At 47.4% G+C, this 25,538-nt stretch overlaps 1 protein-coding gene across 1 annotated transcript; it reads right to left on the reverse strand.

Moving 5' to 3' along the window:
- Positions 1–961: 961 nt before the first annotated feature.
- LOC149365571 (beta-scruin-like) lies at positions 962–11,738 on the reverse strand. Its single transcript, XM_089568826.1, has 8 exons — positions 11,640–11,738; positions 8,886–8,999; positions 8,052–8,168; positions 7,558–7,735; positions 5,676–5,876; positions 4,579–4,796; positions 2,529–2,727; positions 962–1,013 (listed from the first exon to the last, which is right to left on the reverse strand). Exons 1-8 carry the CDS (start codon positions 11,701–11,703, stop codon positions 962–964), a joined length of 1,143 nt encoding a protein of 380 aa, XP_089424952.1. The 5' UTR covers positions 11,704–11,738.
- Positions 11,739–25,538: the final 13,800 nt, after the last annotated feature.

A 25,538-nucleotide genomic window follows, 5' to 3' on the forward strand; every position in this document is an offset into this window, starting at 1 on the left:
TTGCTAATACATATTTTTTGTTTTGTTTTTTGTAAACTCTTTTCCTCCTTTTTTACTGGTTGCAGTTCAACCATGTATTTGTTTGCCTCATTGACATGTACATTAGTTGCTGATGCTCTGCTCTTGTATAGGGGATGGGAGCCTCGTCAAGCTGCATTATAGCGGCTTTTTCTCCCATCTGCTCATGTATGTGTATTACATGAAATGAATCAATTCAATTCAATTCAATACTTTTACATTGAGCTTAAATGCACAACAGGGACAAGGAGCCAGAACACAAAGGACGGAGGCATTAGATAACACAAATTTGTGTCAAAGATGGAAGCATCGTCATAGTTTATCATTCGCCAACGTCGGCGCTGTATCGCTAGTGGTACATGTGCATGCGACACGTTTATGAAGTGGCGTCACGGAAGTGTTTATGTCACGATCACAGTGACGACTTCTCCCACCGCCTACGTCACCGGAAGCAGCCACCAACGGCTGAGGGTTAAATGAAATGAGAAAGAAATGAATGATTACCTAACACAAATCCTTCATTTTCCCGCCATATTTTTGCTTTATTTCGGTCTGGGATCAGTGGACACTCAGACACGTCTTCCACGTTACTTCCGAATTTACGCGCCTGAAGCAACAATTCCTAGGTTGATGAGAGTAAAACACTGCCGAATTATGAGAGTAGTCGTAATCTCTAAAGCTCCGCCGTCAAACGGCAGTGAATTATTTCTGCGGCATCACAGAATTGCGTTCCCGGTCGCGACTGCCGTATTCAGAGGTGGAAATCTCATCAGGCGTTTTAAGCTAAAAAAAAAAATGCATCATGACGTGGCTCGCCTGGAAGGCATGTAGGACAAAATATTTATACTGTGGTGCTAATTTATCAAAACTGTATTTAACTACATAGACGAATAAGGCTAGTAGAGCCTCCTGGTTAAGTGTGGTCAGGGGCCGGGGTGGGGCGTCAGAGGTTGTGCCAGCTCCACATGATGAGGTCTTCATCTTTGCGGCTCGCCCTGCGTTATTGAGAAGGCAGAATGAATGCAAATGTGTGATTTATTAGCAGCAGATTGATCATTATTAGATGAAGTCACCAGAAATTGAAAAACATAACAGAATTTAATTCACAATGTTTCGGCTGGAGGAGCAGCCTTTTTCGAGTGTACTACAGCATTCTAAACACGCAGCTTTTAAAGCATGCGCGAAGTACAGGAATAGCGTAAAGCACAGAAGCGAACAATGAAAGGGGGGGGGGGTGTAGAGGATGAAAAAGACGAGAACGGAAAAAAAGAGAATGGGTGCCAACTTCAAAAGGCGATCCCCTAACGTGGATGCAGGTGTTGAGAAGAAGAGAACTGCAGAAAATAATAAAGGAAGGAAGGAAGGAAGGAAGGAAGGAAGGAAGGAAGGAAGGAAGGAAGGAAGGAAGGAAGGAAGGAAGGAAGGAAGGAAGGAAGGAAGGAAGGAAGGAAGGAAGGAAGGAAGGAAGGAAGGAAGGAAGGAAGGAAGGAAGGAAGGAAGGAAGGAAGGAAGGAAGGAAGGAAGGAAGGAAGGAAGGAAGGAAGGAAGGAAGGAAGGAAGGAAGGAAGGAAGGAAGGAAGGAAGGAAGGAAGGAAGGAAGGAAGGAAGGAAGGAAGGAAGGAAGGAAGGAAGGAAGGAAGGAAGGAAGGAAGGAAGGAAGGAAGGAAGGAAGGAAGGAAGGAAGGTAGGTAGGTTTCTTTCCCCACCTCCTCATGGCTTTATTAAAAAGACAGAGGAGTGGCCCTCAAGGTGTCGCCCATTACCGCATGTCGATGACAAGCGTGAAGCCCTTGACCCCTGCGCAACTAGGAGGCGTCATTTCAAGAGAAACCCGTAGCGATGTGGGAGAGCAGGAATATCAACGAGACACCCCAGGGAAAAAAAAAACGCTGTTGCACAAGACTTTGCAAAATGCCACTCAGAGAAGAGTGGTGGAAGCACAACAGGATACAAAATAGGACACCAGAAAAAACCACAAGGATTGATTAGAAACGTCTGATATATATTGCAAGACATTTAGAGAGGCGAATTCCAGAACGTCGGAGCAGTTCTGCTTGGCCAAGCCGAAAATACCAAACCTCGATCTTACCACAGTCTTCCTTTCTTGACCTCCCGGGGCTCAGTCTGGAGTCCATCGCAACTTTAACTTATCACGACAGTATGATCGGCGTCAGAGTAAAGGGTCGACCAGTAGGACATCTAGCGTTTCAGTGCCAAATATGCGCATTTTATTCTACTACCGTCGAAATATACGACGCAGTAGTCCGCATGATTTTTCTGGTTTCGCGGCTGTGGTGTCCCAGGTCAAGCTCTTTTTTGCAGCGCATGTGTGACAGCAAGTTGCAGCAGCTTTAGCGCTCTCCTATTGTGTCTCTTGCACATCTCAGTGTTTTTCCTAGAGCTTCAACTCCTGGAGGAACTATAAATGCTTAATATTTCGAGCGCTTTATCGGGACACGGAACACAGCCACTTGCTTCAGATCTCGACAGCATATCTTCGGAGTGCTCACCTGGCCTCCGCGGATTCCGCGGCCAAGCCGTCGCCGCCCTGCTGGGGATTGTGCTGATGTCCCGGCAGGGCCACCACGCTGGGTCCCAGCACCGAGGCCGGCAGGTGTGCGCATAGGGACCAGCGGCCGTCGCGCAGAAGCCGCACGTCGGCTAGAACGTGTCCGTCGCTGATGCCGCCGAACACGTACAGCGACTCGCCTGACCGGAGCCAAGGGAAAGGGACAATCGCACAAACATCATCGCACTCTCGTAGCCAGTACAGGACCTGGACTAAGCGCACGTCATGCAGGACCTGCTTAGAAGACTGCACCTCCTTCTTAGCAAGTCCTGCATAGCGCAAGTCCCGCCAATATAATGAACATGTACACGTGTGTCCCCGAGTGTCCTCGTGCCCTTCTGCCCATGTTAAGGCGGAAGGAAGCCTTTAATGCCTGATCGTTTTAAGCAGAAGTCGACAGAAATGTCACGCTTTTCAATAGGTCCATGACGTTACAGTGCACGAATTTCAAACGGGGCCACTTGTACTTTGGGTAGTAACCATGCAACCAATTAAAGGGATGGTATGGTGATTCTTCAAGTAAGTGGAACTGAGTTTAGTTATTTGCTTAATTAACCAATTAGCCTAACTAACCTTTCTAGTCAGATCAGATAAATAAATAAAACCGAGTAGGAAGTCGGTAGAGTTGGGGAATCGAAACAGGGTCTCCTGAGAGCGAGACGAGCACGCTAACCACTCCGCCATCGCAACTCGCTGGTTTGGAATAAACAAAGGCACGGACTCCTCTTCATCCACCCTCCTCACACTACCTCTCCCTCCAGATACGTCCCCAGAGGCTGCAGAGGAAGCCGCCATTGCACTTGCTATAACCCGCACGGAAGCCCGATATATTTTAACTGACTCTAAAACTGCGATTCTAAATTTTGCTCGAGGCCGAGTTCATGTCCCTGCTTTTGGAATACTGGACTCGCCCGATGCACCCCCGCCCCGCCAAGTGGAGCTGATATGGGTGCCTGCGCACTCCGGGAATCCCGGAAACGAGGCCGCCAACCTTTTAGCCCGAGGTTCTCTAAACCGGGCTCAGGTGGCCTCGGATCGGGGATTCACGAAGGATCGCATGCACTCATTCAGTGAGCTGACCCAGGCATACAGAGCCTCTCGCCAGCTCTACCCCCCGCCCCACCCCTCCCTAGATAACAGACACGCAACACTCTGGCGCAGATTACAAACAAATACTCTCCCCTCGCCCCTTACCCTAACCCACTATCATCCCTCCTTCCCCACTCCTGCTTGCGCCCTATGCCCAGAACCCTTCGGTTCTTCCCTCCACATCCTTTCCCTCTGCCCGGCGGACCCTCCCCCGCGGGACCTAGAGAACCTCAAGACCTGGGAGGACTGGGAGACCCTGCTGCATTCGGAGGACCCGGCCGTGCAGACCATCGCCACCGGCCGTGCTGCCAGTGTTATGGACCTCAGGAACATAAACACTTGAGTGCAGTGGGGTCGTGCGGGGACCCTGGGGCGTGCCCCGAATTCCTTTGTAAATAAAGTTTTCTCTCTCTCTCTCTCTCTCTAGAGAATACAGTGTCTTCGTTCTCTCCCTTCCCGTTACGGCGAGGTTGAGGTGTCCACCGAGATATGCGAGACAAATACATTTCCTTTCCTCAAAAACCAAATTACCAACGAGCAAGGCGTAGAGCTGAACGGGCGATGGTGGTCTGTGGACCCCCTGACAGGGTTGAAAGACGCTGTCGCGTTCCGCTCTAGAGGCGAAGCTTAACACCTTAACCCCACATCAGTGACACAAGCAACAACACCGCGCTTAAGGCTTTCGCCTCACCGCACTTTACGTCAACAAGGTGCCCCCATGAATTTTTTGTCGGGAGACTCATGGGCAAGACAAACGGACACGCAAGTGCCCGTGTGTGGCATGTCATTTGCCATGGCATACGTGGAGATGTTAGAAGTACACGTAACCTACTATAGCCTAGCTTTATGTTTCTGTGAAGGCGTTTGCATGCACTTACAGTGCACGCTCCATACGCTCTTACCGAAGACGACGGCATCCACGCTGTGGCAAGCCTTGGGCATCGGTGGAAGCGGTTCCCAGGCGCGCTGGTCGGAAGACAGGCGCAGCACGTCGGCCATGCTGCCGTGCTGCAGCTGGTCGAGGGACACGGAGCCGCCCAGTGCCACCAGGCTGCCCGAAGTGCACAGCAGGCCCAAGTAGGCGCGAGCCCTGGGCAGCGGTGGCACGGTGGACGTCCAACTGCGCCACCCACACGAAGGTACGGAACGCTCGAAACACGGACAGCTCTTGAGTACACATCTCGCACCATGAACAAATCTGCAGCTCCAACGACTGATGGAATTTCAAAGTGATACTAAGCATGGATTGCTTTCAGTCTTGTTCTGGACAAACTCAGGCGAACATGGAGGCGAACCGGAGGAAGAACATGAAGCGAACTTTCCAAAACTTTCCGTCCGAACACTCGTCAGCTTAGTGTACCCCAAGCGAACCCGTGCATCAGGAGAGGAGGGCTCTGCTATCACGGTGCAGATATGGTTGCAGGCGGCAGGGCTTGGACACCTTTGTACTACAGCAATTCCATCTCATCGCCGCTCTCAAGCAGCGACGTCCACCGGCGTGGAAGTCTCAAATACCAAGGTTGCGCTCGTGTGTGTCCAGGCTTGGGGCTAAACAACGAACAGATGGGGGGCATCCAAAGAAAAGACTGCCGCAAGGGGATGATCCCGGGAGAGTGCACTGTCGCGCTCGAGAATAGCCGCGAACTTCATGGTTGTGTTTGGCTGCAGGCCTGTGTTGCCCTAGTCGTTGAATCGTGAGTGCATGCATCCCTGGAAAACAACTCCTTGTTACGTGGCTGCTTCTATTCCCAGTACTGTATGCTGTAAATGCTAAAAAAAAAACGCCGTTGCCTTTTTCGAATCGCTTAGGGAATACTTGAGTGCGTTTATCACATTTGCCTAAAATTGCAGTAAAGAAAAAAAACACTTCACAGGTAACGCGCTTGATCCATGCCCGAAATTTGCTCCGCATCAGTTCTAGTTGAGTGTAGAACTCGCAATCGATTCGGACGATTTCGTATACGAGCGGTACAGCTACAGATAGCTCGCCATCGCCTACTTCTTGGTCCTGGGGTCGTAGCAGTGGACGGCAGCGGAGCAAGCCAGGTCGTCCTCGGAGCTTCCCACGACGCCACCGGCGATCCAGATGAGCGAGCGGAAAAGCGCCACTCCCATGGCCATCATGGGCTGGGGGAGGGACCCTTTCATCTTGGTCCACTTGTTGCGCTTGACGTCGTAGTACTCCATGCTGGACACCAGCCTGCGCAATCAGCGCCGCCAAGCGTCACCTCAGGAATGCGGCCACCGAGTTCTTTATCTTTCTCATCGCAAAACTACACGCCATGCATAAAAATGTGGCACTCCAACAGGTCCAGAGCTTGTAGGTTGGCTGACTGTCACACCATTTATACTACTGGGGGTGTACTCCACAGCACTGCTTGATGTATGGATATGACCGAGAAAAAAAGTTGCGAAGCGCACAGCTGATTTATTGGCTCATAGGCGGCGCCACCATGTGCTAGGCTACAGAAAGCACCTGCAAGTCATTCCAGGATACATATTCTTTAAGGATCCATAATCTATTTTCTATTTCATTTGGCACGACCTCAGAGGGACGGCCGCTTCAGACGAAAGCAGCTAACGGCCAATCTCGGAATTCACATGGTAGCAGAAGTAGCCGATCCCCAAGTCGGCAATAGCTTTCACCACTCGCCGCACCCACTGGCTCTCCATTGGGTGCAATATGTAACCAATGGTGATGTTCGGTCGAAAGTCGCGGCTACGTCACATAACAACAGTTGCCAAATCACCAAATTGATCCGAAAGGGAGAACAGAAAACTTATTCCGATATTTACGGCCCCAGGAATCTTTATTAGGAATTTCCGTACCGGTTGACTGAAGAATTGTGTCACAGCGTCTGGCAAAAAATATACGAAACCTGGGCTGTGCATATTTGCTAGTTTTGTATCGCGACAGCGTGAAAAAAAAAATGGGGGGGTCATGATGATGCCCGCGAAAAACCTCCAATGAAGAAATATTCATGCTCATAAAAGCGTAATAGAATAGCGGGGATTATAGTATTATGAGACGCGTATGGCCTGCTATCCTGTAAAATTTCAACAAGATCTGTGTGATCCAACGTATTTCAAAGACCTCAACGGCATTCCTAATTTGCCCACAGTGGATCAGAGCACTAAACAATCCGCAAAATATACTCCACCGGTCCACCGGTGCAGTTACAACCGGTTAATTTTGCGCCGTTGACCTCAATTCAGTGCACAGTCGTAATGAACACACTTCGTAAAAAATATACAGGCCTCCGGGTTTGCTAATCGGGCACGCAGTAGGGCTCTTGTGGCTTTCGTATCTAATTCTCAGTCTTTGGAAGAGTAAGGACAGATGTATCCTCTCACCTTGGCTCGATGAAAGTACGGCAGCGCTGAACTGTTATCCTGTGCTGGCTCTTAGTCCAGCGGTATTAAATGCGAAATAGTATAAATCCCCCTTCGTTATTAAGAACACTGACCGAAGGGCCGACGTTCCTGGCTATCGATCGTCTGTCTCGATCCTGTGCCGTCTATTTTGCGCTTTAACTACAATGTGAGTGTGTTCATGTTCCACTGCATGCAACCCATGAGTGTCGTCCTTCTACCTTTTGTGAGAGATGTGTACGCAAAGCTGGAGTCCAAAGCCTCCAGGACGTACGAGTGGGGACTGAAGCGGATAGCTTAGATAGGCGTTGGCTCCAGTCTGTATTTCTAGGCCGAAAGTTGGGCACACGTGCGGATATTTTTGGTGGTCGAAGGAGGTAACCAACTAAAAACACGGCACTTCGTAGGCCTAGACTGCTCATCACGCGTCCTAGAGAATCCTGTCCACGACAGTGCATTCAAAAGTGAACCAAATAGCTCAGGCCAAAGCATTAATTTCGTGGACCTACTTGCGTCCGATGGTGAGTCCCCCCAGGGCCAGGATGCGTCCGTCGCAGTGCACCAGGCCGTGGTGGGCCCGCTCAGTCTTCAGGTCGGCCACGCGACTCCACTGCATCTTGGACACGTTGAGCCGGTAGCAGCGTCGCGTGCACAGATACGGACCGTCCGTGGACTCCAGCATGCCGCCTGCATAGCATGCATCGTGGAACTATAGGCTCTCAAGGCACCTTGATTTGCTGAGAACTGAAGAGAGTCTCTCCCGACGTTTTTTACAAGCGGTAATGCAAAGGCAACCCTTTGCTTCACTTCGGGTGGTTCGGCGGGCGACTCCACGGACGGTAGATGGACAGAATAAGCTGAGGTCAGTGACCTTCGGTTGAGGTGAGGGCATGCTAAAGGCACACTGGACACATCACTTAAGTGGACATTGCACTAGGTGTTTCTGGCGTCTGAGTAATGAGGTTTTTTACCGTCCTTCTTCCGTTCCACCTGCAGCACTCACCGACGACGATGACGTCGGAGCCGACGAGTACGGTTCGGTGGTGGTGCAGCGGTGTAGGCAGGACGCTGCACTGCTGCACCGTGTTGAAGGACGGGTCGAAGGCCAGCACGGACGCACCTGCGCGACCCGACAAACATGTAAGCACGAGGAACACCTACTCGCTAGCCATTCGTCCTTAAGCGTTAGCATATACTTATGGTCGTAAGCAGTCGAGTGCAAAATGACCTCTAGGACAGCTATTCATTAAACTGCATCTAATCGGAGCTTTCTAGAGCATTTGCTATCCTCTCATTGGTCACTGACTGACTAGCGTGTAGGTCAGTTATGATATACTCATATCGTCTAATTGGCTGTTGTAAAGGCTTGCCAGCGAGCGCTGTCCAGTAGAGAGCTGCTACTGCGAAGTACAAAAAAGTGCGAACAAATTGTTTCTGCTCCTGAACTGCGGTAGTAAGCGCTTACATAGCGCTCATATAGGAGTCAGGTCTTGCATTCTTTTTGACTGTTTGTGCTAGTGAAGTTGAGGCTACAACTGCGGCCACCCAAACACAGGATTCAAATCGTGAAAGCATATCACTCGTCTAGCGGCCGTCTCTGTAGCAATCGTTCTACCCCGAGCTACATTTGCCAAGGCGCATGCAGCTGCGGGCAGTTCGCGATTCCGGGTATCGGATGAGGATTACGGTGCTTTTTTACGTCGTCCCTTCTATGTTCTGTCTGTGATGAAAGATGACTTCAAGTATGAGCTAATCTGGTCTGTAAGCCGTTCCCAGAGACTGATTATTGGCGCGATCATCAGTCCTTGCACACGCACTCCTACAGCACACTACTCACTGATGCCAGTGTCCAGGTTGAGGCCTCCGGTGACCAGGATACTGGGCTGCTCAATGGCCGGCGCGAGCTCCGTCTGACCCATGCGCTTCGCCATGCTCGGTGGAAGAGCGAAGTCTGCTCGCCGAGCGATAGAGGGCGTTAGTTCAATGCAATGAGCAGCGTTTCACTAACTGATCCTCCCCTAGCTGCTGACGGACACAAGACGCAGTGGAAGCACATCACTTGCACCCGAAATCATACGACTGCTTTTATATTAAATTGATGACATCGATCACTGTCGTGACTATTACCGTACTTGTCTCCATTACGACTGCTACTTCATCGCTACAAACTACCGCACGTTGATTAAAGGAATAGGGACTTCCCTTAAACGATTCTCTGAGGGTAAAGAAAATTGGACGTACTTATGACCTGCACGTGTTTCCTCACTGAATTAGCTTCTTTTAAAACACTTCATGAACTTGTTCGCACTTGTTCGCTTGTTGTCGAACTTGTTTTCACTAATTCCCCGGCTTGGAGCACCAATGGTGTCTACGCCTTTACTCGACTTTCACAGGGTTGTGTTCTTTGCCGATGAGCCGAACTTCACCCTAGGCGCCAACTATTTTTGGGCATTTCTTTTTTTCACCCTCCAAGTTCTTTCGGAAGAGCTTCTTGCTGCTGTCAGTTCTGAATGTTTGGCTATTGATGATTTGGCACCCAAAAACATGCTCTACACACGATGTTCGAGAATTACCACTCAATATTCAGTAGTTAAATGCGCACATATTTTCGACATAGTAAAAAAAAATCCTTTTCTTTTATTTCTTGACATCTAAAATCTGCGGAACAAGTTCACGTTGGGATTTAGAGTTGTTCTTGTATATGCAGAAAAAAACCTCACTAGCATTTTGGTCTAGAATAATATTTCAGGGTCTCGACTCACTGCCTCATCTATTGCACACGGTTGAAAACATTTTTAAACAAATCATTCAAACCTTAAGAGAGGTGGGAGCACAACCTATGTCTGACTGCTGCGTTTCACTGCTTCCTCCGAGCCCTTTAGTACGAGGAGAAAAGTGGGATGTATGTTTCCCATTGTCAAACTAAAGGGTTAATATATAACACGTTCATAGCAAAGGAAAGTCGCTCACCTGCGTCGCCTGCCAACCGTGCGTCGCCTGCTAACCGACGCACGTAAGCGCGTTGCACATGGTGCAATATAAGAAACCACTTAATTTTGGCAATTAATTGTGTCGCTGTGGGGGACGTGCAGAACTTTCCATCCCCTCTGCCCGTACCTATGTAATTAATATCATACACTACTACGCAGCCTGCGAAGACGGCATGTGTCAATGCGCAGCTTCATTCAGGTTGTTTTGGGTGGGGGATCACGGTCTGAGAAGATTACTGTAGCTCGATCTACTTCTAAAGTCTTTAGAGAACAAAGACTACATCAACGGTGGCTGGAGCGGCAGTCGTTTTTTAACTACGACATACATCGTAATGTCTGCGTCACAATTAAAGTCCCTTGATAATATTATCAAGGGACTTTGATCGTAACGTCACCCCATCGCAACGTACGGACACATCCCGCTAAGGTTTTGAACGTCGGAAGGTTGTGGTAAATAGAAACTTATAGTATAGCGGGACCCTATCGATTAGAGGCACAGCGGGGCGCCAATGCGCATGCGCAGAACAATAACCTCCTGCGTATGCGCAACGGTGCCCTGCTATGCCCCTAATGGCAATGAAAAGTGTGTGGCCGTAACGAGGCCGTAGCATATAAAGAGGGTGGCGGCCGAAACGGCAGACCAAAAGCAGCTGCCTGCTTTTATTACATAATCATATGTTTTGCACAAAGGAAATAGCCTCATTACTTCCCTTGCTATCTTCTCTATTACAAAAAGCCACATTGCCGTGTCTCTTTGAGACAATAGGTGAGACAATAGACAATCCAAAAGCAACATCGGGTGCTAAAAACTCAGCGCAGCACCAAGGCTTTTTTTAAACCTCGTGGAGTCAATTTATGCCCATCGATTTTTTTGCGAACCCTTCCTCGTCCTCAGCCATTTTTATTCACCAAGAATAACCATATCCGTTATACAGGTCAATATTAACCGAATACAGCTGGCGCCTCATTACGGTAAACAAAACGAAAAAATTATGGCTGAGGCTTAGCTAAGGTTAAGCCTAGTCAGATGCGAAGCATATTGGTGGCTAGGCTTGGTAATACATGGCTTTCCTTGGCTGCATACTTGGTCATTTTAATACAACCACTAGAAGCCTTCGTCGTGGGGGAAGACAACGGCATGGCTACAGCGGAACGCCGACTAACCCCGAGACGCGCGTTGGGTGAGCGCCTGGATTGCCACGGAAGCCGCGTCTGCCTGCCCGGTGGAGCGAGCGTGTCACCTACACCCAGTTTGAACGCGCGTTCGAAATGCGCGGGAATGCCGGTCGAGGACATTCCGGCGATGGCATCGTCACGACGACGTCACGGTGTCACGTGGCGTAACGGCTAGGGGTCCCACGGCGACGGCGTGAGGTGGAGGCCACCTCTCTCATCCGATGTCACGTGGTGTGACGTCACGACGTCACGTGATGTGACGTCACGGTGTCACGTGGTGTGACGTCTAGGGGTCCCACGCCGACGGCGTGAGTGGTAGCTCTAGCAATATGCTTCGCATCAAATAGGTGTAGTCTTAGTTTAAAGAAGCCGCATTGAATTTATTATCATTCAAAATATCACTGCGTCTAATCCACGAAACTCACTTCCGTGTTGCTGCCGCCCAAATGGATCGAGGCTTTCAAAGGAGCCCGACAAATTGGTGAACATGGATTTGGCGTCGTACGTCCAATGCCGGTTGTGGGCTGCATCGAAGAAATAATCCGGTCAAAACAGCTCAAACAACCACCATGGTTAATGGTTGAAGCTTACAACCGAATTAAGGGTTTCCCAATCACTCCACTTACAACAGGTCCAACCGAAGTTGTTTAGTTACAGTAATTACAAATCAGCGTCGAATAGCCACAAAGAGGCTCAGAAGAGAGGACTGCAGGGTAACTATAGTCGGATACAACTCTTGAACGAAGCGGCTTTTCCCAGTTGAAGAATCCTCTTCCAGCCGATGGCGGCGGGCGATTCCCATGACCCTGCTAGACTTAGAACAAAGGGAGCGGTGCCACAATGGAGAGAGGGATCTATGTCCAACCTTAGAGGGAAGTGATTCTCTTTCATCTATCACTTCCTGCTATGTCACACTTAGCAGGGTCATGAGGGTTGGCCACCGCCATTGGCTGGAAAGGGATCCTTTGAAGGGGAAAATCCCCTGTCTTCTTGAGTTGTATCGGGCTATAGTGGTATGTTCCAGTAGCTGTTTGCCAATGTATTTTCCGTTCCTTCGCATGGCGCACAAATTGTGCGCATTTCCCTGGGTATGGTCTGTGATGTGCGCCCCTTCATGGGCATTGTCTATATTTTCGATTATTTAACACAGTAAATATAAAACAGTGGCTTCTGTCTGGCAGTATTAATGCTTAAATACTGAACGCTGTTGTCGTGCTCTGCTTCCAAGTGAGAACCAGAGCGGACAGAGGAAAAAATTATAGCGCGACTTAGCAATAGAGAAGTCAGCGTTGTAAGCTAACGTAACCAGTAAAGCAATGCATAATATGAATCCATACCTATTTGTCAAACGCGACTGCGACAGGGAAAACCGCCTACAATTCGCTACGGTATTTGCAATGTGTGCGCAAAATTTTTTGCAAATGTTTCCATGGCAAAATTCCAAAGATGATGGCCGCTGGGGTGGGCACCAGGCTGCGAATTTCAGTAATACTCCAGTGGGTAAGAAACTGCTGAAGATAATGTAAGTGAACACAGAACTTAACTTACACTTGCGCTCGAATTCATCCGGGAAGCCCCACGCTGCTTCTGCAAATAACGAACGAATCCAGTCAGGAGTGTCAGAAAACTGTAGACTAACGAGATCGCTCCCGATTCTTTTTAGTAAGGTTCCAAGAAAAAGCGGTGACCAAATTCTGCTCTACGAAAAAATGAACATGTTAGTTCTAGGCCTTAGCCTCTAAATTCATAACAGAAGCATGCCCCCCTCGTTTCCCTCTTTGTGAGCGCCGACTAGAATCAAAAGTCTCTGCTCTTCACCGCAACTCTTTTGGCATTAAGCAATTACTACCCAAGTGGGATATATAACTGCAATCTCTCGCCATATTTTTCGCGTCACCTCGTTTACTTTGGTCTGTTATCTAGAAACATAAGCCTATTGATTGTACCGAACACCACAAGAGTGAGATAACATATCGTTAGGCTGGGAGTCTTTATTAGGCTACGTTACACAAGAAACGAGATGCCCTCCCCGAAACATCTACAGTTTATATTTAAAGTAAAATTCTTGTGAACCATTGTTTTTTGTATATCCAAAACACAGTGAAATAACGATTGAGAATTAGTCACTCAGCGAGCGGCTTTTGCTTTAACGGTGCCTCTAAGTTCTTTTGCAGCCAAGAGGGCAGCACTGCGGCGACTTTGAAACGGACCTGACGACACTAACTTTATTTACAATATACTAAAATCCTGCCGCCGAACAACACTCGCTTTATTAAAAGGTCCCATGGGCTGATGCAGTTATCCACATGAAATAACATTAAAGGAACAAAACCATTAAATGGTCCCTGTTTCCTGACGCCGAAGCTACAGCTTTCACAGTGCTCCCGGCTTTCTAAAGACGGACATGACTTCACATTTTATTTACACAAGGAACATAAACAACCCATACACTGTTCTAGATTACGTACGTCAGCATTTTATTTGATTTGCATTGACCAAATGGGTGTAAACAATGAGTTAACCCAACCAGACAGCAATGCACATTTTTTCGCTGGTGCAGCACGGGCTAGCAGGAGAATTTCGAGTAACAGCAGGGAAATTGTCCGATGCCTACCGCTCCGCGTCCGCACCGTCTGGTAGCTGGTGGGGCTGCTGATGTTCCTCTCCGGAGGCTTGGAACGGGCGGTCCTCGTTGATGGGGAGCGTGCCCTGGATGGGAACTCGCCCGCGAACGAGGCCGTCTCCTGGAAGCCTGCGTCCGCCGCGACGCGGCGCACGTGTCGTCATATAGTTGCAATGCCTATCTCGGCGCCTCATAAAGCTTCCTCAAGTTAGTAAACAATATATTTACTTTAGGAACAAATGATTATCAATACACAGATTGTTCCTGCCAAATTCTGCATGCTATTGTGCACATTCTGACTCGCATAGGCATAGATCCTGGTAGTTGCGCTACCGACTATCATCGGCGCTGCATCTTCACGACGCGGTTGGCAATAAGTAGGATTTAGGCTATGAACGCGGACACAGTGATCAGAGGGGGGCATATTGGTCCCATCGGTCAAGCGCAATTTGGAATAATACTGCTGACAGCCGCTCGCCGTCGGTGGTCTTGTTTCAAGCCCTCGCCTACTCTGCCTCATTCCACTTTCTTTCAGTACCTCTATCCATTCTTTCACGTTGCGGTTAAAGTGTCCACCGAGAAGTGAGATAATTACTGCGACTTCCAATTTCTCATGACCAATTGTAATTGCGATTATTAATTCTTCGTTGCGTTCGTGTAATGTGCAAAATAATTGGTGACAGCTTGTAGGCCACGCATGAAAAGTGAAGCAACAGACGTTCCAGGAGAGGCGGCATGGCTTTCTTGGCCCCTCTTTAAAGTGCAAAGCAAAAAAAGTGCCAACAACACAGACTGTATTGCTCGGTTTCTACTGAATCGATTCGATTCGACTGAACAGTTTTTATATTTTACATAGAAGGAAATTTTGAAGTCCGTACTTGTTTTGCTTAACGTACTAAAGCACACCTTTGACGAGCACCTTTGACGTCCCCTCACCAAGACAACCTAAATGCAGACTGTGTAGACGACACGCTTGAAGTATCAGCTCGTGTAGAAAGATTCTGAAGGAACTCTGCATAGTGAGCTTTCATTGCTTTGTGCTTACACCCCTTAGGAGCGAGAAAAGTTTTCCGAAATATAAAATGCGTCACTTACTCTTCATGTCAAATTCCTTGTCGAAGTTGCATGGGAATGGCGCTCTCACGTTGCCTGCAAGAATATATTTAGCGTGATACACTGACGACGCTAAACTTCCGTTTCGATGCTCTCTTAGCGCGCAAAAGCACTTCATTCAGCGATTAACTTATGTCTTCATGGCCCACAGGAACGCCTGCAGTATGTAAGATTTTGGTGTGTTGAGACATCGCGCACCGGAGCAAAAAGACGTCGCATCTTTCCCGCATACGCACCCTGACGGTGCGTACTGTACGCCAACGATTCTCTCCCTGCATTGACCCCTGTCATCTTTTTCCAGAGTTAGAACTACTTCGCCTTTTATTTCTTCGTAAGTTCCTTTTCTTCTTCCATTGTTTGGTGCATGAGGAACTAAAAAGTAAGCAATCTATAATGCACCATATTGAAGCCCTTTCTGTTGCTAATAGTTTAACTTTATGGTCATATAAGTATAGAGAGATGTTTACGCGACCAGGACCCCCCAACACCCTCCGCCCAACCTATAGCCCGCTCAATAAACAATACCTGACTTCTTGGAGCACTGACCGAACTTGACCCCTTCGTTATGCTGTATGCCAGCGACATGACATATCCCACTGCAAAAATATGTCCGCACAAATGACTTCACAGGTTTTGTTATTTTCGTCAGCGAAAGCTTCATTTAAGACCGTCGAACAGGAAGGGGGAGGAGGCAAGGCATTCGTGGAAAGCGAATGCGTACATATCGAATGACGTAAGTGGAAAGAGCCAGCCTTGCCTTGGGAAACTATTCCAACATCGTGTATACTCGGTATTTCACTGTCGCACAGTATCGCATTCCATTGTCATAAAAAAAGCAAGAGAAAGCTACACGGCTGGCACAGGTGAGGTCAGCTTAGTTAGAATTTGGTATAAAAGGTGTATTGTTTTGAATAGGTTGGTAAATGTGATTATGGCACGTTTACTTTGTCTTTATAGGATTAATGTCCCAAAGCGATTCAGGCTTTCAGAAACGCCGTAGTGGAGTGCTCCGGATTTATGCCACCTGGGGTTCACTAACGCTCACTGACATCGCGAAGAACACGAAGGTCGCGGATTCGATCCCGCCCGCGTCGGTCGTATTTCGATCGAAAGGAAATGCTAGAGGCCCGTGAATTGTGTCAGCGCATACTAAGAACCACAGGTGGTCGAAATTTCCTGAGCCCTCCACTACGGCGTCTTCTATAGCCTGAGCCACTTTTGGACGACAATCCTATAAAGTCAAATAAAATGCGTCATAATGCTGACCTATTCAAACCTATATACATTTTTCAGTAGGGAAGGCCTATGCGCGTAGTTGCTGAGCACGAACCTTTCTCCGAGAAGCAGAACTCGAAGTTGCGGTTCGTCCTGGGCATCGACGAAGTGCTCGCCACCTCCCTCTGCCCTTCAGCCGTGGCCTGCACCGTGAACACGGACGCTGTCGATGCGCCAACTTGCTGCTTGGGTTCTGTCTGCTGTTTGGACGGCTGCGTCAGCTGCTCCACTTGTTGCTGCTGCGGCGGCGGCTTCTGGGACTGCGGAGCCACAGGCGCCGAGTTGGTCGGCGCCTGGCTTGTTGCTGTGGCCTGGTTCCAGTCCACGGCGAACGGGCCCGAGCTCTGCTTTGTGAGTGCTGTGGCTGCCTTCTCTGGGGTCCTCACTTCAAGGCGCGGAAAAATTAAGTTAAGGGAATTAATTGGGTGATAATAAGGATAATCAAAATATTACCTCTTTAGCAGCAATATGATACATGCGTAAGACAGACCGCGCAAGGGCTTGAAAGCGTGGGTGGGTTGCACAGTGGGGACACTGATGTACTGGTGCCTCCCTTCCACCCCCCCTCCCTCCCCCCACCCCCAATAATAAAGCTTTGGACAACGCATCGTTAACACATATTGGAAGACATTAGTACGGCACCTTTGCTTAACAAGCAAATGAGAAAAGTCACGAATGGTAAGATAAAAAAAGATAACAGGACGAGTACCACTGTGCAGCGCTCGGTTCAGCGACAGCCGTTAATATATTTATATTTTACTATATACTGAGATAGTAGATATGAGAGCCAGTTCATATCTATATACTTCAAGACCACTCTTTAGTTTTCCGCACAATGTAGTTTTTAAACTATCTCTCCTCGGGTTGCGCAGATGGGCCGTGCTACATTCCTCCGCTTCTGCTATTCTCTCCCTTCCCCTCCTACGGTAGGCATCCTTCGGATGGTTCCCTTGGTAATGACCCTCCAGTTACCAATTCCTAAGGTCTCGCCATGCACTCCTTTCACGGTAACCCTCCTCCTCCTTCCAGGCTAATCACCTCCGGACGGTTCCCGTGCTAACTACCCTCCGGTTACGCCTTCTTATGTTCTGGCTATACTCTACCCTTCCTGCGTTCCTGCGCTCTCGCCACACCATCCTCCTTTCAGTTTCCATCCTTCGGTCGAGGATTCCGCCGTTCTCGCCACAACCTCCTCCTTCCAGAGTAGCCACCTTCCGGACGGTCCCCGTGGTAACCTCCCTTCAATCGCACCTTCCTAACTCTCGTCATACCTTGCTCCTCCTTCCAGGGTAGCCACCCTCCTAGTGCTTCCCATGGCAACGCCACCACCGGTTATATCGACGACAACGATCTACTACTACTACGACGCGCAGCCCTGGAACGGGAGCTTGGCAGCTGTCGCTTTAAAAAAAAATGCCAGGACACTTTGGCAACTAAAATGCCGAGAGGTGAAAGCGGAGGACACTATGCTGTAACGACTTCTGGTGGATGTGACGTCACATCGTTCCCGTGGTCATATCTATACCCAAATTACACATTTTTCGATGATCTTAAGTGTTAATTGCGCTAGACTACACATTTTTCAATCTAATTTGACACAAATGAATGTAGATAATGCTACATTCGTTTCGTATGCCGATGACACAACCATTTTTATTACAGGCAACGTGGAAACAGATTTAGAAATAAAGGCTAATAAGACACTGTCTGACTTAGAACGCTGGTCCGCGATAAACTGCTTAAAAATCAACCCGAAGAAAACAAAAGTAATCTTGTACACGCCTAGAGGTAAGATGTTGACAACTAATATGAATTTGTGTCTGGGCAGTGAGCAGTTAGAGATAGTGGACTCTGTTAACATCCTTGGGGTGCATTTTTCAAAGCACCTTACCTGGAATGAGCATGTTGATCACCTACAATCAAAATTGTCATCTGCCATTGGTGTCATTGCTCGTCTGCGTCGCATTCTCCCGACCAAGGTAAAATTAATGTTGTACAATGCACTGGTGGTATCTGTCATGCAGTATTGTATCATGGTGTGGGGCACAACTGGCGTGACAAACTTGCAGAAACTACATTTGCTACAAAAAAGAGCTGTACGTTACATAGCTGATGTCCATTATACATACTCCACAAAACCACTTTTTCCAAAATATGAAATTCTTCCTGTGTTTTGTCTTTATAATTACAGGTTGATGTTGTGCTATAAAGGTTTTGTAAAGTTTGGCATTGATTACATAATTCATCTGGCAAAACTCCAAAAAAACACAAATATTCGTCAGACCCGACATAAAGAAATGTTGTTTGTACACACCCCGAGAACCTCATATGATGAACAATCTCTGTCTTATACATTACCTTCGCTGTTAAACTTACTAGACCGACAAAATTTTGATCCCTCCAGAAGCCGGAACTGTCGCATTAAACGTTTTTGTCAACTTATTCATTTGCAAGACTAAACCATGTCTTCCTATTCGCCTAATTTTGTTCACCACTGTTGCTCATATGTGTTGATTTATCTGTATTACCTTTTGTTGCTTCTCCGATTGATTGCCGTCTTGTTTCATTCTGTATTACCCGTTGCTTTGTGATATCTTTCCTTTTTTTGTGTAAGACTGGCCGTCATCCTGCTGTCATGCGAACTAACAAGGGGTCGGGACCTCGTCAAGCTGTTCGAGCTTTTAGTCCCGTACTCCTCCTTTTTTAAGGAAATAAAATGAATAATTGATTGAATGATTGATTAAATCCGACGTTTTTCCGATCATTCTGTGATAATTTGCACTATGCCATGTCGACTTCCAGTGGATGTGGCGTCACACTGTTCCCGTGGCTATATCGACGTCCACGCTGTTTCAACGCAATTTCGACATTTTTTTTCTATAATTAGTTACTCTACATTCACCAAACTTGGCTTCTAGGTTTATATTTGTCTCCTCTATCTGAAACAACCATTGCTTTTCTTCTATCTTTTTTAGTTCCCCTCTTACACGCGTGTGACGCGCTTTGCCAACGGACAGACGACAGTATGAGCCATTAAAGGCTTTCGCCTTAAAAATTGCAGGACACGCAATTCCATTACGTGTTGGCAAAGAGGTAGCATTAGCCGTCATTCATGCCTCTGCTGGAAGTGACCACTTCCTGCCTGATGACCTCACTTCCTTCCAGCCAATGGGCATCCTGTGGTCTGGTGACGTTACTTCCTTCCAGCTAATGGCCGAATTCGATGAGCCAAGACGCATTTTGGTCCCATAGGGCTTATAATGCTGCCACATCAAAAGAACATTGTTTCCATCAACAGCTGTTTCACCCAACAGTTCTAAAGTTTTTTAGAGCACAAGGTGCAATGAGCCAGCTATGTGTGTGTTTTTGTCATTCCTTTTTATAGCTGGGTTCACCTTTGTCCTCTTTCTTCGGCGGTGGCGTCAACTTGAGCAGGCTGGCCTGTGAACGCAGTGGATCGTCCGCCTTATCTCCGTTCTTGTCCTTAACGCTGCGCTCTGCATACACGCACATACCCCCCCAAAAAAACGTTAATTTCGCTTTACGTGATCCTGTTTACAGCGTTGTGCTTTTTCTACTCAGCGATTCACAATTTATGACCACGATTGAAAACTGCGTTGAAAAGGAGTAACCTATTATGGCTAGCATTCTGGACGTAATGGCATAATGTGCTCAGCGAGGTTCTCTGGTAAGCAAAGAAGTGACCACTGTGTGCATGCAAAGAAACGTGAGATTCAACCGGAGCAAAAGGCAATAACCTACCGTCCTTGATGACGACCTTCAATATGGGCGTGAAGGGCTCCCTGACAGGACTGGGCATCGTCTTCGTGGAAGAGTCAGACGCCATGCTCTCTGGTCAAGGAAACATAATGCAATGCGTTAATGTGTTGTCTTGATTCCCACACATGAAGAACAATGTAGTTCATCCAGCTTGGTAATGTCCAATTCGGGACATTCTCCCTTCTTCAGGAAGACTGAACGGTAAAATTTGGCGAAAGTAATTTTTACGAACTTTCAGTCAACTTTAGGAATCAAAATTGCCGCATTTTCTATATATTGACGGAGTTTTCAAACTGCTGCAGAGAAAAAGTGACTGAAATATGAAATTTTGGGTCTAACAGAGAATTTTCGGCTAGAGCATGGAACATCAGTGACTTAGCCATCCTTACAAAGTTCTTGACTTCTCCTGAGACCGTTCGGCCGAGGATTAAGCCCCCACGTTAAGAGAGATAAGGTAACGTCAGCCACATGTTTCTGCATTGTTTTGCGTGTTCGAAAGGCTCAATGCACAAAAAAGGCTACGAGATTCCACCTTCCGGCTGGCTGTGTCTTGCACTAAATCCTATCCTTTGAGCCTTGACTTTACCCTGCAGCACATGTCCATTCTAGGACATGAAACTCCAGTGACTGGTCACTGAATATTATCCAAAGTTTTCTTCGGCATTCAGGACTCCATACACAGCGCCTCTCCCTGCCTACTAAAGCACCTGGGATTACTGTGTACTTTCCATTTCTAACCTCTGTTTTCTTTTCTTGTGAGGGTTCCATTTCCGTATTCATATTTTTCAGAGTGTTTTTATTTATTTATTTTATTTACTTTATTTATTCAATACTGCCAGCCTTAGTAGGCCCAGGCAGGAGGGGCAATACAATGGGGTACAAGGCAAAGTAACGTTTAACACACAGAATAAAAGATAAAGAAAACAAATACAACCCATGCATGATTCAAACAAAAACAAATAGGCAAATTGAACACAATCTCTAGGCGGAACTGGAAGTACAGCATACAAAAGTCGTTATAAAAAACTGGCAATGCTCTCAGTGCTTAACAGTGCAGTCAAAGGAAGCTGGTTCCACTCAGTTATTGTTCGGGGAAAATAAGAATATTTAAACAAGTTGGTTCTGGCACGATAAGGTGTTAAGGACTGGGCGTGACGATGTCTCGTTAATCGCGTGACTAGTGGTTTTATGTAAGGGTCCGGGCTCATTGATAACTTGTTTTTTTTTTCAACAAAAAGAGAAATTTTAGTCGCAAAAGCTTTCTTCGAGTAGTCCTAAAGTTAACTGAAAATTCGTAAAAATTATTTCGTTTGTTCTCGTTGGCAGGATGTGGTATGCTTGCTTAATGTGAGTGGAGTGTCTTTTCGTCAGGCCAAAAGCAGGTGTTCAGCTTTCTGGCGCTATCATGGCGTATCATTTTTTAACAAGTTAAGAAGTACCTTCGCTCCTTCGAGCTCTTATAATTCTTGCGAGTCCTTACTGCATGCGAGCGACGTATTCTGAGGTAGATCTGCGTACCGGTTGACTTGGCCAGCTGCGATTCCTTCGAGCCGTGGGGATCGCGGGAACCCTTCACGGGGCTCACTTCAGCCGACGTCGGCTGCGCATGAACTGTCGCGACTGTCGTCACCTTGTCCACAGCATCTGAAAGTGCGCGCAGAGCATCATCGTCATCATCAGCCTGACTACGCTCACTGCAGGGCAAAGGCCTCTCCCATGTCTCTCCATTAACCCTGTCCACTGCGCGTAAAGCAAGCGGTGGGGACAGAAATACCGGGTATGCATATTTAGGGGTGAAAACAGCCCTTGCACAATACAGAGCATTAGGGGGGACAAAGCCTGTTGCTTCTCCGTCCTGTGTAAGCGTTTTTTTTTTTCAGGGGAAAAGGGGGGGGGGGCGGGGGGTCATGCTCTATCTGGCTTTTCGTTTGCATCTGTGGCGCACAATCTGGACAGCTTAAACGTATCACGAGCATCGATAATATTGTTGCTGTTCAGTTTAACGATCAACTGAACATGAACCTTAGTGTCACTATAATTAATTGATGTACGGACTGACTGACTAACTGGTCCACAAACAAAGGAACAACCATATTATATCAATGCCTACAAGGATATTTGAACATGTCTGTGCTGATTGAGTGGTTATGAGCAATACGTAGGGATCGTCGCATCCATGACATCTCAAATGTCCAAGTTCTTTCTTAGGCACACTGCTCGCATTTTCGCTGGTATTAAAGCGCTCCTAGAGCTAAATAATCTTCAGAGCCTCATACCAATTCTCTATTCTTCAGACTCTACGCAGCCCTTGTTCACGCTAGGCTCCGTAGTGTCATAAACCCATAGCATGTCGTTAAAGGCCCTACTGTAAATTATTGCGAGAAATTCAGTGTTCAGACTGGGGATCAGAGAATGTACACGGTGTATTTTGACCTAAGAAAATGTACGCAGAGAGCATGATGCTGCCAGTGCTCAATTACATAACTGTGAAGACGTTCACCATTGCCGCCTGAACCTAGGGTAAAAGAGGTACCAAGTAGTTATGGCGAATGCTTGTCGGCAGCCATCTACACCTTCACTAAATTAATATGGCGGTGTTCTTCATGTCTCTTCAATTTAACCCTGTCTTGTCAGCTGCGGCCACCGTATCCCCACAAACTTCTTAATCTCATCCGCCCACCTAACTTTCTGCCACCCCCTGCTACGCTTGCCTTCTCTTGGAATCCACTCCGTTACCCTTAAGGACCAGCGATTATCTTGCCTTCTCATTACATGCCCTGCCCAAACTCATTTCTTCCTCTCGATTTCGACTAGGATGTCATTAACCCGTGTCATGCAAATAGGCGGTGACGTCTCCCGGAACTGGCAGTTTATAGTGTGCTCTTTTTGAACATGTGTGTTTCGTCACCTCGGCCATGGAAATAAGCGGCGACATCTAAAAAAAGAAAAGGCCGTTTGCCATGCGCTACACTAATTTGCCTGAGTATGTCCTGCTCGTAGCTTGGACAGAAAGTTGTTCATGAGTCAATTTTCAGGGCCCTCGCTAAGAGACTCCAGCATGCTCCGGTCTTGCATATCAGCGAAGAGCATCTTTCCGTGCACAAATAGAGCTGCCCATGACGATGTCGAGGATTGGCGAACGACAGGAAGTACCGCATGCACACAGCTCAAGTTTTCCACGTGTAAGAGCCTCACCAGCGGATGTCTCAGAGCGTTCTCCCTGGCGGCGCCTTGCGGCAAGCTCTCGGCGCGCCATCTTCGCCCTCCAGGCGGTTTGCAACACGGTGGCCGCTCGGTGGCGCCTTTGGGCAACACTGCCTTCGGGTGGAGCGGGAAGCGGCTGCGGCATGCACGACAGGGTCAGTAGGAAAATGTATCAGTAGTAGTTTGACAACGTTGTGCAGTTTTAAATTAAATCCCCAAATAATTTAGTTATATTGAGCTCCGATGCTGCCCAACTCCGCACTGAAGATACAATCCGTTTGTTTAAAAAAATAGTTACATTGCACTTGATGAATAGCGCCAGTCTTCAGACTTCTTGTACACCTAGTATGCACCTCAATATTTGCACCTCTGCTTTAATCCAGTGCTGTCGTTAGGTAGTGTAACTGTTTATAATTCCGGCCAGAAACACGTCGCATTCATAGACTTATCATTAACAAGCAAGCACCACTTAAACTCGCGAATATTTATTTTTATAGCTTCTGCGTGTAACTTACTTCATCTTGATTTGCAGCAATAAAGAGGAGTAGTTTCGCTGTTTCGTTTTTCTGTTTTTTTTTTTGCCCCAGAAGACAAAGGAGTTTGTCGTTGCAGCCGATGCAAGTATAGTTTCAGTTTGTAAGGCGTAATCAAGAATCTTGGTTTGCTTTAATACGTTAAACTTTATGCGCATTAAACTGTAATATAACGGAGCAACAAAGCCCGTGCTTGCCTTTTGCCATACAATTTCCTTAGGACGCTGTCTGTTTACGGAACAGTACCTTAACGGAATAGCGTTAAGGAGCTCGTGTCATAGAAAATCCGACGTCGCCGTCAGCATCATTGAACGTGACCAAAAAATAGACGAAAAATCCGCAAAGAAGCAACCTCAGAGGCAGGTGGGCCACATAGGTCATATGACCTTGCGGTATCATTACAATCTGCCCACCGTGGCAGGTGGTAGTTAAATTAAATATCAGCGCTGTGTTGTCCGTTTCCTTCTTTCCTCCGCTCTCTTATTTGGCCTTCGGCCTTGCGCTGTTTCAATCATACAAAGAAAGTGAGTTCCACAGAAACTACCGTAAAAAAATGCAATCCTGCACTAAAAGGACATACCTATGGGAAGGGCATAGCAGTTCAAAAAAACGTGGTAACCAGTTTTATCCGTCCAGTTCAATCTGTACACGCACCCACAAAGGAGTTGGCTGCTGAAGATCCTGCTTGGGGCAGAGGAACGTCCGCGGCTGACTAGCAAACCTGGACAGCAGGTGCTCCCTGCCTTCCTCCTGCAAGGAGACTACCCTGCACGTCGCAGGACACCGTGGAGAAGTTAGTAATAGTGTCGGCAGATATTGGCTTGAATTGCCTGAAATGCATGCTTTCATAATGCGTTTCACGCAAAATGCCAAGTTGACAATACAAGCTTGATTTTGAACTCTCCTCTCTTCCACTCGTCGCATATCAAAGTGGTGCCTTCAAATGCAAACATATTTCCTGTCGTATTTTCTCGCAAATACAAGGCATCGCATATCTGATTCTATTGTGACGGTAGATATTTAGCGCCGAACACTTAGTCGTTAATCGCTGAAGATTTAAGGACCTCATTTTGACTGACGTATTTTTCATACTACGCTTTAAAACTGAGTACTGCGATCAGTCTGACAATGATAACCAAAGTTTCTAACCGCATTCATATTAAAGCAGTCATTCTCGCATCATTTTATTATCTTCAAGGATCCTTTTAAGAGATATTACTTAAGGAGGGTTGTGGTACTCAAGAGGGCTATCCCATGTAACTTTCCAAGTCCTCGCAAATGTTGAATAGGGGCAAGGACAGAACCCAGTGGAGTATTAGGGCTACAAGCGACAACGGTGCCGGTACGGAGAGGGCAAGAGAAAGCAGGATAATAAAATTAAGAGGTATGGAATGTTGTATTACACACACATGCACGCATAGCTCTATCACCCAGTTTGCTATAGGGGTGGAAAAGTTTTGAGATGCGAACCGCCTGCGGAGTGCTCATACCTGCAGATGCTGCTTCGTAATCTTTGTTTCTGGTATCGCCAACAATGACATGAAGTGCGCCAATGTCCATTCTCACGAACACAGCGACCCTCCTCTGCTTGACCGTTACCTTTCACTGGTTTCTTTGGGCAAGACGGTCCGCACCAAACTCTCCTTGTAACATGCATGTGGCAGGAGGGGCCTGGTCTAAATGAAGATGTTTCCAACGATTTATCCATATTTCGTGCTGCGATATGCCTAAAAATTTCACTCTCGCTCGAAAATGGAGCCAACATTCCAACTTACTGGGAATCAGAACGCCGCTAG

The sequence above is a fragment of the Amblyomma mixtum genome, chromosome 1, assembly GCF_055824585.1.
Source record: "Amblyomma mixtum isolate Tamu chromosome 1, ASM5582458v1, whole genome shotgun sequence".
Lineage (NCBI taxonomy): Eukaryota > Metazoa > Arthropoda > Arachnida > Ixodida > Ixodidae > Amblyomma > Amblyomma mixtum.

Bases quoted from the DNA above. Each gene is read 5' to 3' on its own strand.
- LOC149365571 (XM_089568826.1), bottom strand. From the start codon at position 11,703: ATGTTCACCAATTTGTCGGGCTCCTTTGAAAGCCTCGATCCATTTGGG. The intron at 7,736-8,051 runs GTGAGTGCTGCA...CATGCTATGCAG, and splicing joins CTCCGACGTCATCGTCGTCG to GCGGCATGCTGGAGTCCACG. The intron at 5,877-7,557 runs GTAGGTCCACGA...CTGATTGCGCAG, and splicing joins GGACTCACCATCGGACGCAA to GCTGGTGTCCAGCATGGAGT.